Genomic DNA, 15696 nt, shown 5'->3' on the forward strand with positions numbered 1-15696 from the left:
TACCTCTCTCCCTGTATGGGTGGGGTGGTGTAGTTGGGCCAGAGCTGTTTCCAGTAGGGCCAGGGGCATCACAACTTTCCCTGTATTATTCCGTTGCTATAGTGCATCTGTGGGAGACATGGTGCATCCTCTTTTAACCCACAGTTCCTTTTCTGCCATTGGGGCTGCTGTCTACAGTTCCATAATCTGTGTCTCTGGGATGTATGTGTACCCACCCTTCATTTTCATCTGTCTTACACTCCGCTTATCTTTTTATTTTTCTTGGAGGTCCCATGTCTCGCCAAAGTATGCAGCATATTTTGCATGTGTGTCTGATGTTTCATTACCGCTTGATATTGGATCTTCTCCATTTGTGTGTGCCTGACACTTCACCAGGGCTACCTCTGCTGGGTATGCTATTACTTCTATTAGTTCACCCAGGAGGAGAGCATGTTGCACTGGAGTACCATCTGCTCTCCTGAATCCACTTCTTTGCCAATTTATTAATCCTGAATGTACTGTTGAGGTGACATATGCGCTATCAGAGTATATTGTTACTCTTTTCACATTGCTTTCTTCTAAAGCTATGATCAGTGCCGCCACCCTTGCTGCTTGTGCTGAGTATTGCTGGGGTAATCTAACACATTTGACCGGAACGTATATCCAATCCTCCCTCAATCGTACTACAGCAGCTCCAGTTCTCCTCACACAATCACTTTGGTCAATTGTTGATGAACCATCAATGTATAAAACCTCACCACCCTCTAGCACATTTTCCTCTACCTTTCTGGTGGATGAGAAAAATTAATTTGCATGTGTGCAGTTGTGTACATATTCTCCCTCGGCCACTTCCTCTGCTATGAACTGCGCTGGGTTGAGATTGCTATACCTTACTATTTTCAATTCAGATCTAGAGAGAATAATCTCATACCCTGTTGCTCTCTGAGTGGTCAGTGTGGATTTTGGTTTGGTTAATATCGCGAAGAGGGCGTGTTCCACAAATAGTGTCGTGGAGCACCCCATAGTAATGAATGATGATTTTTCTACTGCGTAATCTGCTACAGAGCCAAGTGTTGGTCACACGGAAAGTGTCCCATCATTACTGGATCCAAATGGCTGCTGTAAAATGCTACAGGTTTGTGTCCCATGCTTGTCTTTTGTGTTAGCACTGTTTTCATTACTGCACCATTGCAATGTGAGAATATGTAGAACTCATTATCATAGTTAGGGGTACCCAGAACTGGTGCCATTGAAATGGCCTCTTTTAGTTCATTAAATGCATCAGTCATCTCTCTTGTCCATTCCAACTTTCTCGCCGCCCTCTGTACCTCTTTGAGAGCCTCTAATAGGTGTCCTATATATGTGCTGTAGTCGAAAACCCATGCTCTACAATAGTTGCATAGGCCAAGAAATTGTTGCAGTTCCCTTATCGTTTGTGGCTGTGGTGTGTTCTTTATTGCTTGTGCCCTTTGTGGTGCTATGTTCCTTCCCTTTTGTGAAATGATCTGCCTGATGTATAGTACTTGCTCCTGACAGTACTGCAGTGTCTTCTTGTCAACATTGTATCCTTTCTCAGCCAGCACTGTGAGCATTTTTACAGAGTCCCCCCTGCACTTTTCCACAGTGGCGCTGCAGATGATGATATCTTCCACATATTGTAGCACCGTGCTTTCCAGGTCAATACTCCCTAGGTCCATTTGTATTACTCTGTTAAAGATGGATGGTGACTCGCAGTACCCTTGGGGTAGTCTAGTGTGTTTCCACTTTGTGTTGCGGTATGTGAAACTTCTTAAGTCTTGTGCGTCACGGTGCAGTGGTATTGAGAAAAATGCATTTTTGAGGTCGATCACGGTGAACCATGACACCTCTGCTGGTATTCCGCACAGTATTGTGGCTGGGTTAGCTGCTATCGGGTACTCTGCCTCCACAATGTGGTTAAGAGGTCTCAAATGTTGTATGAAACGCCAAGACCCTCCCTTTGCCTTGTGCACGGGGTATACCGCAGTGTTGCACTGGGATTCTGATGGTACCAATATTCCTCCTTCCACTAGGGCACTTATTGTCTCATAAACCCCTTCATCAGCTTCTTTGGACAGTGGGTACTACTTCACCCTGGGCAGCATTACTCCCTTTTTTAACTTTATTTTTACTCTGCCAATGCTTTTTATGCATCCCACATCATAGGGACTAGGAGACCATAGGGAGGCGGGAAGAGCTGCTAAGTCTTCCTCGTATAAGTCTGCTTGTGTGGGAACGGGTGCTTCTAGTGCTATTGCCATTTTCTGTGCAACCTCCTTGTAGGTCACTCTCAACCAAACGTAGATGTTCATCTGGAACACCGTCTGCCCATCTCCTACTTCGTCTGCGAACAGTTCCTCGTCTGACACCTGCATCCTTCAGCCAATGCTATTACTGCCCTCCATGCTTTCCCTTCCCCATCCTTAGCGTGAACTGCAATGTAGTCTTTGGTTGCCACAATACTCTTGAACTCCACTGATATTATTGCCCCTTCTTTCTCACTAGTGGGCATTTCCGGTCTGAACAGGTATGCTGCTGGCCGCCTCCACACCTTGCCCTCAATCCCCGGTAGCCATGCTATTGCCATGTCTGTTCTGTATTGGAAGATGTCCCCGTCCACTGGTTCTGCCCTTGCCAATGTCTTGCCACAGTAAGCCTGAAGTGTGTGTCGTGCTGTGAGCATGTGTATGCCTGGTGTGGAGCACACTATTCCCTTGTCAGTGAAGGAGATAATCATGTTCAATCTGCTCATGATGTCTCTCCCTAGTATACTTACTGGTGATTGTTTTGAGTATAGCAGTGGCAGGGATAGGTTGTGATCTCCGACAGATAAGGAGGTGTTATCAGTAAAAGGAACCAGCCCTTGAGCCCCAGAGAATCCTTGAGTGTGCATGGCATCGCCTGACAAGCTGAACTTCCCTTCCCTAATACAGGATCTAGTGGCCCCTGTGTCAACTAGGAAAGAAAATGTTTTGTCACCTATCGCCACCTTTATGCGTGGTTCCTCCACAGGGTTAGGTGTTACCAACAGGATGGGACAGAACAAGGACGTCTGTGGGCTGCCCTATTGGGGGTATAGTGATTGCCTTTTCCCTATGTATGGGTTTTGACCCAGTATTGTCACTTTCCCCATTTTGTGTCTGTGGTATTGGCGTGCCGTAGGTAGTTGTGTATTGTCTTGTAATTGTGTGAGCTGTTGTACCGTTTGGATGTGTTTTTGTTGTGCCGTCGTCATTTGTTGTTGTGCTTGGTGTTGGGCTGGTTGGTGCTGTATTTGTTGTGCCATGGGTGTCATGTATGTTTGCTGCTGTGGTGTTGTGGCACTTGTTGTGTCAGTCCCTCTTGCTGGTGCATGTGTGTTTCACCCATTTGTTGTAGCTGTGGTTGTTGGTAGTAATTTTGTCCCCCAGTGTAACCCTGTTGCCCTTGCTCTCCCCATCCCGCTTGTGATGGCCTTTCTCTGCATAATGTGCGTAATACGTGTCCTATTAGACCACAAGTCCAGCACGTTGGCAGCTCTCGTGCTTGCCAAGGGTATCCTCCAGTGTTGTCTAAATACCCCTGCTGTCCATACTGGTTATACCCTCAGAACCCTCCCCCTGGCATGTGTCCCGTTGGACCTAATCTCCTCCCTCTTGCTAACCCACCCTTCCCTCTGTAGTTGGTGGTGTAGCCGTTGCCCATTGGTGTGTATCCACCCCCATCAATGGGTTGTATATGTGTTGTGCTGTGTATGGGGGTGGTGGTGGCAATTGCTGTGTTGTAATTGGTACTTGCTGTGACAGTGTTGCTGGTGGTTGAGACTGCTGTGCAGCAACTGGTGTCTGTGGGGCGGGGCTTGTTATCAGTGCACCTTCCATGGCATATTTTGACAGTTTCTTCTGGACCAGTTTTGCCTCATCTGCCTTTCTATCTTCCTCTTTCTGTTTCACCTTTTCTTGCCATAACCTACAATGGTGTACTATTGTTAGCTGTAGTTCTGGCCATGCTTTTGCTTCCATCCTTACCAATTTTTTTAACTGCCTCTGTACTGGTTCTGGGAGCCCCTGTATCAGTATGTGATAAAAAATGGCTAATGTTTTGTCCCATTGCTCCCGCGTTTCCAGGCACAACTTCTCCTGAATTTCCTGGATGTAATTAACAGGGTCCTCATTCTCACGCATTTTGCGTGACGTTATTGCCCCTATGTCTGATGTGTCTGGATATTGTACCCTCAGCGCTTGCCATAGTGCGTGTCTGTAATTTGCAAATGGTGCCTCGTCATGTGAAGTGTCTCTGAGGGTCACCCCTGGGAATCCCACCGTCTTCCAAATGTCATCTGCTGCGTCACCCAATATGGAAATTAATAACCCCTTGACATCTCCAACTGCAAACTTGTGTCCTTAAGTTAACTTCTCCATTTCATATATCCATTTTCCCGCCCCTACGCTTAAAGATGGTAGCCTGCATTTAATATTCTCCTTGTCTGCATGCTTCCATGGGATGTATTGTGCCCCCCTCTCTAATAATGGCATCTGTGTGTATTCAGTTATTTCCTTTGGCATGCGTCTGTGTAGTGATGTGTGTGTGTGTGTTCACTCTCTTCTTCCATGTCAGAAAATTCTTCGATAAATTCAGTAAGGTATTGTGCAAGCCGTGTGCTATTGTGCTACGCCCTTATGACCTCTCCATTGACCCGCTTGGTCCTTGTTGTGTGTGGTTGCTGATCCCTTCATTCTACGTCCTGGGAGGTCTCTAAGACTGTTGATATGTGGCGTGTGCTGTGCTGGTGGCGTCATTGTTCGTAGTGTCCCCTCCCTTTGTGAGTGTTTGCCCTCCCGTCCCATTGTTTCTCCTTCTTGTGTCCTACATTCCCATGACGACCCGCAGCCTATGCGTGTGATATATAGTTATATATATCACATGTATATATATGGGTGTATCTCATCAAATTATTTTTCTTCTTTTTTTTACATTTGCCGCAAATATATGTGGAGGAGGCCCCCTGCAGTTACCCCCAACCTCTCCCTAACTTTATTATGATGATTCCACAAACATATTTGCGTCGGAAAAAATTTGACCAATTCAAATTCGACAAATTGTGCCGTATTAAATCTACCGTTACCGCACAATACCAGTGCTGATACCCACGCTCAATACCAGTGCTGATGCCCACGCTCAATACCAGTGCTGATGCCCGCATTGTGCTCAATACCAGTGCTGATGCCCACATTCTGCTCAATACCAGTGCTGATGCCCGCGTTCTGCTCAATACTAGTGCTGATGCCCATGTTCTGCTGAATACCAGTGCTGATGCCTAATATTCTGCTAAATATCATTGCTGATGCCTGTGTTCTGCTCAATACCAGTGCTGATGCCCACATTCTGCTCAATACCAGTGCTTGCTGGAACCCACATTCTGCTCAATACCAGTGTAGATGCCTGCATTCTGCTGAATACCAGTGCTGATGCCCGCGTTCTTCTCAATACCAGTGCTGATGCCCACATTCTGCTCAATACCAGTGCTGATGCCCGCGTTGTGCTCAATACCAGTGCTGATGCCCACATTCTGCTCAATACTAGTGCTGATGCCCGTGTTCTGCTCGATACCAGTGCTGCTGCTCACATTCTGTCCAATACCAGTGCTGATGCCCACATTCTGCTCAGTACCAGTGCTGGTGCCCACATTATGCTCCATACCAGTGCTAGTGCCTACATTCTGCTCAACACCAGTGCTAATGCCTGCATTCAGCTCAATACCAGTGCTAGTGCCCACAGTATGCTCAATACCAGTGCTAGTGCCCGCATTCTGCTCAATACCAGTGCTGGTACCCATATTCTGCTCAATTCCAGTGCGTTCTGCTCACATTCTGCTCTATACCAGTGCTGGTGCCCACATTATGCTAAATACCAGTGCTAGCACCCACATTCTGCTCAATACCAGTGCTGATGCCCGCGTTCTGCTCAATACCAGTTCTGATGCCCGCATTCTGCTCAATACCAGTGCTGCTGCTCACATTCTGCTCAATACAAGTGCTGATGCACACATTCTGCTCAATACCAGTGCTGAAGCCCGCGTTGTGCCCAATACCAGTGATGATGCCCACATTCTGCTCAATACCAGTGCTGATGCCCACGCTCATTACCAGTGCTGATGCCCGTGTTGTGCTCAATACCAGTGCTGATGCCCACGTTCTGCTCAATACCAGTGCTGCTGCTCACATTCTGCTCAATACCAGTGCTGATGCCCACATTCTGCTCAATACCAGTGCTGATGCCCGCGTTCTGCTGAATACCAGTGTTGATGCCTAATATTCTGCTAAATACCATTGCTGATTCCGGTGTTCTGCTCAATACCAGTGCTGATGCCCACATTCTGCTCAATACCAGTGCTGGAACCCACATTCTGCTCAATACCAGTGCTGATGCCTGCATTCTGCTGAATACCAGTGCTGATGCCCGCGTTCTTCTCAATACCAGTGCTGATGCCCACATTCTGCTCAATATCTGTGCTGCTGCTCACATTCTGCTCAATACCAGTGCTGATGCCCACATTCTGCTCAATACCAGTGCTAGTACCCACATTCTGCTCAATACCAGTGCTGGTGCCCACATTCTGCTCAATTCCAGTGCTGCTGCTCACATTCTGCTCAATACCAGTGCGGGTGGGTGCCCACATTATGCTCAATACCAGTGCTAGTGCCCACATTCAGCTCAATACCACTGCTGGAACCCACATTCTGTTCAATACCAGTGCTGGTGCCCACATTCTGCTCAATACCAGTGCTAGTACGCACATTCTGCTCAATACCAGTGCTGGTGACCACATTCTGCTCAATTCCAGTGCTGCTGCTCACATTCTGCTCAATACCAGTGCGGGTGCCCACAGTATGCTCAATACCAGTGCTAGTGCCACATTCTGCTCAATACCACTGCTGGAACCCACATTCTGCTCAATACCAGTGCTGATACCCACATTCTGATCAATACAAGTGCTGGTGCCCACATTCTGCTCAATACCAGTGCTGATGTCCACATTCTGCTCACTTCCAGTGCTGGTGCCCACATTCTGCTCAATACCATTGCTGATGCATGCATTCTGCTAAATACCAGTGCTGATGACCACGTTCTGCTCAATACCAATGCTGGTGCCCACATTCTGCTCAGTAACAGTGCTGATGCCTGCATTCTGATCAATACCAGTGCCGATGCCCGCATTCTGCTAAATACCAGTGCTGGTCCCACATCTGCTAAATTCCAATGCTGGTGCCCACATTCTGCTCGATTCCAGTGCTGCTGCTTACATTCTGCTCAATACCAGTGCTGATGCCCACATTCTGCTCAATACCAGTGCTGATGCCCAGGTTCAATACCAGTGCTGATGCCCACGTTGTGCCCAATACCAGTGCTGATGCCCGCGTTCTGCTCAATACCAGTGCTGATGCCCACGCTCAATACCAGTGCTGATGCCCGTGTTGTGCTCAATACCAGTGCAGATGCCAACATTCTGCTCAATACCAGTGATGCTGCTCATATTCTGCTCAATACTAGTGCTGATGCTTCCATTCTGCTCAATACCAGTGCTGATGCCCGCATTCTGCTCAAACCAAGTGCTGATGCCCACGCTCAATACCAGTGCTGATGCCCATGTTGTGCCCAATAACAGTGCTGATGCCCGCATTCTGCTCAATACCAGTGCTGATGCCCACACTCAATACCAGTGCTGATGCCCATGCTCAATACCAGTGCTGATGCCCGCGTTGTGCTCAATACCAGTGCTGATGCCCACATTCTGCTCAATACCAGTGCTGATGCCCGCGTTCTGCTCAATACTGGTGCTGATGCCCGTGTTCTGCTGAATACCAGTGCTGATGCCTAATATTCTGCTAAATACCATTGCTGATGCCTGTGTTCTGCTCAATACCAGTGCCGATGCCCACATTCTGCTCAATACCAGTGCTGGAACCCACATTCTGTTCAATAACAGTGTTGATGCCTGCATTCTGCTGAGTACCAGTGCTGATGCCCGACTTCTTCTCAATACCAGTGCTGATGCCCACATTCTGCTCAATACCAGTGCTGATGCCCGCGTTGTGCTCAATACCAGTGCTGATGCCCACATTCTGCTCAATACTAGTGCTGATGCCCGTGTTCTGCTCAATACCAGTCCTGCTGCTCACATTCTGCTCAATACCAGTGCTGATGCCCACATTCTGCTCAGTACCAGTGCTGGTGCCCACATTATGCTCCATACCAGTGCTAGTGCCTACATTCTGCTCAACACCAGTGCTAATGCCTGCATTCTGCTCAATACCAGTGCTAGTGCAGTGCCCACAGTATGCTCAATACCAGTGCTAGTGCCCGCATTCTGCTCAATACCAGTGCTGGTGCCCACATTCTGCTCAATTCCAGTGCGTTCTGCTCACATTCTGCTCTATACCAGTGCTGGTGCCCACATTATGCTAAATACCAGTGCTAGTGCCCACATTCTGCTCAATACCAATGCTGATGCCCGCGTTCTGCTCAATACCAGTTCTGATGCCCGCATTCTGCTCAATACCAGTGCTGCTGCTCACATTCTGCTCAATACAAGTGCTGATGCACACATTCTGCTCAATACCAGTGCTGATGCCCGCGTTGTGCCCAATACCAGTGCTGATGCCCACATTCTGCTCAATACCAGTGCTGATGCCCACGCTCAATACCAGTGCTGATGCCCGTGTTGTGCTGAATACCAGTGCTGATGCCCACATTCTGCTCAATACCAGTGCTGATGCCCACATTCTGCTCAATACCAGTGCTGATGCCCGCGTTCTGCTGAATACCAGTGTTGATGCCAAATATTCTGCTAAATACCATTGCTGATGCCTGTGTTCTGCTCAATACCAGTGCTGATGCCCACATTCCGCTCAATACCAGTGCTGGAACCCACATTCTGCTCAATACTAGTGCTGATGCCTGCATTCTGCTGAATACCAGTGCTGATGCCCGCGTTCTTCTCAATACCAGTGCTGATGCCCACATTCTGCTCAATATCTGTGCTGCTGCTCACATTCTGCTCAATACCAGTGCTGATGCCCACATTCTGCTCAATACCAGTCCTAGTACCCACATTCTGCTCAATACCAGTGCTGGTGCCCACATTCTGCTCAATTCCAGTGCTGCTGCTCACATTCTGCTCAATACCAGTGCGGGTGGGTGCCCACATTATGCTCAATACCAGTGCTAGTGCCCACATTCAGCTCAATACCACTGCTGGAACCCACATTCTGTTCAATACCAGTGCTGGTGCCCACATTCTGCTCAATACCAGTGCTAGTACCCACATTCTGCTCAATACCAGTGCTGGTGCCCACATTCTGCTCAATTCCAGTGCTGCTTCTCCCATTCTGCTCAATACCAGTGTGGCTGCCCACAGTATGCTCAATACCAGTGATAGTGCATACATTCTGCCCAATACCACTGCTGGAACCCACATTCTGCTCAATACCAGTGCTGATACCCACATTCTGATCAATACCAGTGCTGGTGCCCACATTCTGCTCAATACCAGTGCTGATGTCCACATTCTGCTCAATTTCAGTGCTGGTGCCCACATTCTGCTCAATACCATTGCTGATGCATGCATTCTGCTAAATACCAGTGCTGATGACCATGTTCTGCTCAATACCAGTGCTGGTGCCCACATTCTGCTCAGTAACAGTGCTGATGCCTGCATTCTGAACAAAACCAGTGCCGATGCCCGCATTCTACTAAATACCAGTGCTGGTCCCACATTCTGCTAAATTCCAATGCTGGTGCCCACATTCTGCTCAATTCCAGTGCTGGTGCCCACATTCGGCTCAATACAAGTGCTGATGCCCACATTCTGCTCAATTCCAGTGCTGCTGCTTACATTCTGCTCAATACCAGTGCTGATGCCCACATTCTGCTCAATACCAGAGCTGATGCTTCTGCTCAATACCAGTGCTGATGCCCACGTTGTGCCCAATACCAGTGCTGATGCCCGCGTTCTGCTATATACCAGTGCTGATGCCCACGCTCAATACCAGTGCTGATGCCCGTGTTGTGCTCAATACCAGTGCAGATGCCAACAGTCTGCTCAATACCAGTGCTGCTGCTCATATTCTGCTCAATACTAGTGCTGATGCTTCCATTCTGCTCAATACCAGTGCTGATGCCCGTATTCTGCTCAAACCAAGTGCTGATGCCCACGCTCAATACCAGTGCTGATGCCCACGTTGTGCCCAATAACAGTGCTGATGCCTGCGTTCTGCTCAATACCAGTGCTGATTCCCACACTCAATACCAGTGCTGATGCCCGTGTTGTGCTCAATACCAGTGCTGATGCCCACATTCTGCTCAATATCAGTGCTGATGCCCACATTCTGCTCAATACCAGTGCTGATGCCCGCATTCTGCTGAATACCAGTGTTGATGCCAAATATTCTGCTAAATACCATTGCTGATGCCTGTGTTCTTCTCAATACCAGTGCTGATGCCCACATTCTGCTCAATATCTGTGCTGCTGCTCACATTCTGCTCAACACCAGTGCTGATGCCCACATTCTGCTCAATACCAGTGCTGCTGCTCATACTCTGCTCAATACCAGTGCTGATGCCCACATTCTGCTCAATACCAGTGCTTATGCCCGCGTTCTGCTGAATACCAGTGTTGATGCCAAATATTCTGCTAAATACCATTGCTGATGCCCGTGTTCTGCTCAATACCAGTGCTGATGCCCACATTCTGCTCAATACCAGTGCTGGAACCCACATTCTGCTCAATACTAGTGCTGATGCCTGCATTCTGCTGAATACCAGTGCTGATGCCCGCGTTCTTCTCAATACCAGTGCTGATGCCCACATCCTGCTCAATATCTGTGCTGCTGCACACATTCTGCTCAATACCAGTGCTGATGCCCACATTCTGCTCAATACCAGTGCTAGTACCCACATTCTGCTCAATACCAGTGCTGGTGCCCACATTCTGCTCAATTCCAGTGCTGCTGCTCACATTCTGCTCAATACCTGTGCTAGTGCCCACATTCAGCTCAATACCACTGCTGGAACCCACATTCTGTTCAATACCAGTGCTGGTGCCCACATTCTGCTCAATACCAGTGCTAGTACCCACATTCTGCTCAATACCAGTGCTGGTGCCCACATTCTGCTCAATTCCAGTGCTGCTGCTCACATTCTGCTCAATACCAGTGCGGGTGCCCACAGTATGCTCAATACCAGTGATAGTGCCCACATTCTGCTCAATACCAGTGCTGATACCCACATTCTGATCAATACCAGTGCTGGTGCCCACATTCTGCTCAATACCAGTGCTGATGTCCACATTCTGCTCAATTTCAGTGCTGGTGCCCACATTCTGCTCAATACCATTGCTGATGCATGCATTCTGCTAAATACCAGTGCTGATGACCACGTTCTGCTCAATACCAGTGCTGGTGCCCACATTCTGCTCAGTAACAGTGCTGATGCCTGCATTCTGATCAATACCAGTGCCGATGCCCGCATTCTGCTAAATACCAGTGCTGGTCCCACATTCTGCTAAATTCCAATGCTGGTTCCCACATTCTGCTCAATTCCAGTGCTGGTGCCCACATTCTGCTCAATACAAGTGCTGATGCCCACATTCTGCTCAATTCCAGTGCTGCTGCTTACATTCTGCTCAATACCAGTGCTGATGCCCACATTCTGCTCAATACCAGAGCTGATGCCCATGCTCAATACCAGTGCTGATGCCCACGTTGTGCCCAATACCAGTGCTGATGCCCGTGTTCTGCTATATACCAGTGCTGATGCCCACGCTCAATACCAGTGCTGATGCCCGTGTTGTGCTGAATACCAGTGCAGATGCCAACATTCTGATCAATACCAGTGCTGCTGCTCATATTCTGCTCAATACTAGTGCTGATGCTTCCATTCTGCTCAATACCAGTGCTGATGCCCGTATTCTGCTCAAACCAAGTGCTGATGCCCACGCTCAATACCAGTGCTGATGCCCACATTGTGCCCAATAACAGTGCTGATGCCTGCGTTCTGCTCAATACCAGTGCTGATGCCCACACTCAATACCAGTGCTGATGCCCGTGTTGTGCTCAATACCAGTGCTGATGCCCACATTCTGCTCAATACCAGTGCTGCTGCTCACATTCTGCTCAATACCAGTGCTGATGCCCACATTCTGCTCAATACCAGTGCTGATGCCCACATTCTGCTCAATACCAGTGCTGCTGCTCACATTCTGCTCAATACCAGTGCTGATGCCCGTATTCTGCTCAATGCCAGTGCTGATGCCCACATTCTGCTCAATACCACTGCTGGAACACACATTCTGCTCAATACCAGTGCTGATGCCCGCGTTCTGCTCAATACCAGTGCTGATGCCCACATTCTGCTCAATACCTGTGCTGATGCCCACATTCTGCTCAATACCAGTGCTGGTGCTCACATTATGCTCAATACCAGTGCTAGTACCCACATTCTGCTCAATACCATTGCTGGTGCCCACATTCTGCTCAATTCCAGTGCTGCTGCTCATATTCTGCTCAATACCAGTGCTGGTGCCCACATTATGGCCAATACCATTACTAGAGCCCACATTCTGCTCAATACCACTGCTGGAACCCACATTCTGCTCAATACCAGTGCTGGTGCCCACATTCTGCTCAATTCCAGTGGTGATGCTCACATTCTGCTCAATTCCAGTACTGCTGCTCACATTCTGCTCAATACCAGTGCTGATAACCACATTCTGATCAATAGCACTGCTGGTCCCCACATTCTGCTCATTAGCAGTGCTGATGTCCACATTCTGCTCAATTCCAGTGCTGGTGCCCACATTATGCTCATTACCATTGCTGATGCCCACATTCTGCTCAATTCCAGTGTTGGTGCCCACATTCTGCTCAATACCAGTGCTGATGCCCACATTCTGCTCAATTCCAGTGCTGCTGCTTACATTCTGCTCTGTACCAGTGCTGCTGCCCACATTCCGCTCAATACCAGTGCTGATGCCGGCATTCTGCTCAATACCAGTGCTTATGCCCACATTCTACTCAATTCCAATGCTGGTGCCCACATTCTGCTAAATTCCAGTGCTGGTGCCCACATTTTTCTCAATACCAGTGCTGATGCCCGCATTCTGCTCAATTCCAGTGCTGCTGCTCACATTCTGCTCAATACCACTGCTGATGCCCACATTCTGCTCAATTCCAGTGCTGCTGCTCACATTCTGCTCAGTGCCAGTGCTGATCCCCACATTCCGGTCAATACCAGTGCTGGTGCCCACATTCTGCTCAATACCACTGCTGGCACCCACATTCTGCTCAATACCAGTGCTTATGCCTATTCTGCTGAATACCACTGTTGATACCCACATTCTGATCAATAGCAGTGCTGGTGCCCACATTCTGCTCATTACCAGTGCTGATGTCCACATTCTGCTCAATTCCAGTGCTGGAGCCCACATTCTGCTCAATACCATTGCTGATGCCTGCATTCTGCTAAATACCTGTGCTGATGACCGCGTCCTGCTCAATACCAGTGCTGGTCCCCACATCCTGCTAAATTCCAATGCTGGTGCCCATATTCTGCTCAATTCCAGTGTTGGTGCCCACATTCTGCTCAATACCAGTACTGATGCCCACATTCTGCTCAATTCCAGTGCTGCTGCTTACATTCTGCTCAGTACCAGTGCTGCTGCCCACATTCTGCTCAATACAAGTGCTGGTGCTCACATTCTTCTCCATTCCAATGCTGGTGCCCACATTCTGCTCAATTCCAGTGCTGATGCCTACATTCTGCTCAATTCCAGTGCTGCTGCTCACATTCTGCTCAAGTTCAATGCTGGTGCCCACATTCTGCTCAATACCAGTGCTGATGCCGGCATTCTGCTCAATACCAGGGATGGTGCCCACATTCTACTCAATACTAGTGCTGATGCCCGCATTCTGCTCAATACCAGTGCTGATGCCCACATTCTGCTCAATTCCAATGCTGGTGCCCACATTCTGCTAAATTCCAGTGCTGGTGCCCACATTTTGCTCAATACCAGTGCTGATGCCCGCATTCTGCTCAATTCCAGTGCTGATGCCCACATTCTGCTCAATACCACTGCTGATGCCCACATTCTGCTCAATTCCAGTGCTGCTGCTAACATTCTGCTCAGTACCAGTGCTGATGCCCACATTCCGCTCAATACCAGTGCAGGTGCCCACATTCTGCTCAATACCACTGCTGACACCCACATCCTGCTCAATACCAGTGCTGATGCCTATTCTGCTGAATACCACTGTTGATGCCCGCATTCTGCTCAATACCAGTGCTGATGCCCACATTCTGCTTCATACCAGTGCTGTTGACCGCATTCTGCTCAATGCCATTGCTGATGCCCGCATTTTGCTCAATTCCAGTGCTGCTGCTCACATTCTGCTCAATACCAGTGCTGGTGTCCACATTCTGCTCAATACCAGTGGTGCTGCTCATATTCTGCTCAATACCAGTGCCGATGCCTACGTTCTTCTCAATACCAATGCTGATGCCCACGTTCTACTCATTACGTTTGCTAATGCCTGCATTCTGCTAAATACCAGTGCTCATGCCCACAATCTGCTAAATTCCAGTGCTGGTGCCCACATTCTGCTCAATACCAGTGCTGATGCCCACATTCTGGTCAATACCAGTGCTGAGGCCCACATTCCGGTCAATACTCGTGCTGATGCCCACATTCTGCTCAATACCTGTGTCGATGTGCACATTCTGCTCAACACCAGTGCTGATGCCCACATTCTGCTCAATACCAGTGCTGATGCCCACATTCTTCTGAATTCCAAAGCTGGTGCCCACATTCTGCTCAATTCCAATGCTGGTGCCCACATTCTGCCTAATTCCATTGCTGGTGCCCACATTCTGCTCAATTCCAATGCTGGTGCCCACAGTCTGCTAAATTCCAGTGCTGGTGCCCACATTTTACTCAATACCAGTTCTGATGCCCGCATTCTGCTCAATTCCAGTGCTGCTGCTCACATTGTGCTCAATACCTCTGCTGGTGCCCACATTCTGCTCAATACCAATGCTGCTGCTCACATTCTGCTCAGCACCAGTGCTGATGCCGACATTCCGCTCAATACCAATGCAGGTGCCCACATTCTGCTCAATACCACTGCTGGCACCCACATTCTGCTCAAAACCACTGCTGATGCCTATTCTGCTGAATACCACTGTTGATGCCCGCATTCTGCTCAATACCATTGCTGAGGCACACATTCTGCTCAATACCACTGCTTTCACCCACATTCTGCTCAAAACCAGTGCTGATGCCTATTCTGCTGAATACCACTGTTGATGCCCTCATTCTGCTCAATACCATTGCTGATTGCCACATTCTGCTCAATACCAGTGCTGATGCCCGCATTCTGCTCAATTCCAGTGCTGCTGCTCACATTCTGCTCAATACCAGTGCTGATGCCCACATTACATTCCGCTCAATACCAGTGCTGGTGTCCAGATTCTGCTCAATACCACTACTGGCACCCACATTCTGCTCAATACCAGTGCTGATGCCTAATAGTTTGCTAAATACCAGTGCTGATGCCCGCATTGTGCTCAATACCAGTGCTGATGGCCACATTCTGCTCAATACCAGTGCTGATGCCCACGTTATGCTCAATACCAGTGCTGATGACCGCATTCTACTCAATTCCA

General features: G+C 48.7%; 4 protein-coding genes across 4 annotated transcripts; all 4 read right to left on the reverse strand.

The window, feature by feature from the left end:
- Nucleotides 1-5365: 5365 nt before the first annotated feature.
- Nucleotides 5366-5812, reverse strand: LOC138448052 (uncharacterized). Its single transcript, XM_069604593.1, has one exon. The coding sequence runs from the start codon at nt 5810-5812 to the stop codon at nt 5366-5368; it is 447 nt and encodes a 148-aa protein (XP_069460694.1).
- An 814-nt stretch (nt 5813-6626) lies between these two features.
- Nucleotides 6627-7657, reverse strand: LOC138448053 (period circadian protein-like). Its single transcript, XM_069604594.1, has 2 exons — nt 7435-7657; nt 6627-6895 (listed from the first exon to the last, which is right to left on the reverse strand). Exons 1-2 carry the CDS (start codon nt 7655-7657, stop codon nt 6627-6629), a joined length of 492 nt encoding a protein of 163 aa, XP_069460695.1.
- Nucleotides 7658-7862: 205 nt separating this feature from the next.
- LOC138448054 (uncharacterized) lies at nt 7863-8228 on the reverse strand. Its single transcript, XM_069604595.1, has one exon. The coding sequence runs from the start codon at nt 8226-8228 to the stop codon at nt 7863-7865; it is 366 nt and encodes a 121-aa protein (XP_069460696.1).
- Nucleotides 8229-9155: 927 nt separating this feature from the next.
- Nucleotides 9156-10439, reverse strand: LOC138448055 (putative per-hexamer repeat protein 5). Its single transcript, XM_069604596.1, has 2 exons — nt 10332-10439; nt 9156-9545 (listed from the first exon to the last, which is right to left on the reverse strand). Exons 1-2 carry the CDS (start codon nt 10437-10439, stop codon nt 9156-9158), a joined length of 498 nt encoding a protein of 165 aa, XP_069460697.1.
- Between the last annotated feature and the right edge of the window lie 5257 nt (nt 10440-15696).

This window comes from Ambystoma mexicanum, chromosome 3q, assembly GCF_040938575.1.
Source record: "Ambystoma mexicanum isolate Mex_15411 chromosome 3q, UKY_AmexF1_1, whole genome shotgun sequence".
NCBI classification, from domain to species: Eukaryota; Metazoa; Chordata; class Amphibia; order Caudata; family Ambystomatidae; genus Ambystoma; species Ambystoma mexicanum.

Coding starts and splice junctions, on each gene's coding strand:
- LOC138448052 (XM_069604593.1), bottom strand. CDS start 5,812: ATGGGTACCAGCACTGGTATTGAGCAGAATGCGGGCACTAGCACTGGT.
- LOC138448053 (XM_069604594.1), bottom strand. CDS start 7,657: ATGCGGGCATCAGCACTGTTATTGGGCACAACATGGGCATCAGCACTG. Junction 6,896..7,434: donor CAACACGGGCATCAGCACTG/GTATTGAGCGTG, acceptor GGTATTGAGCAG/AATGTGGCACTAGCACTGGT.
- LOC138448054 (XM_069604595.1), bottom strand. CDS start 8,228: ATGGAGCATAATGTGGGCACCAGCACTGGTACTGAGCAGAATGTGGGC.
- LOC138448055 (XM_069604596.1), bottom strand. CDS start 10,439: ATGGTATTTAGCAGAATATTTGGCATCAACACTGGTATTCAGCAGAAT. Junction 9,546..10,331: donor GCACTGATATTGAGCAGAAT/GTGGGCATCAGC, acceptor GAAATTGAGCAG/AATGTGGACATCAGCACTGG.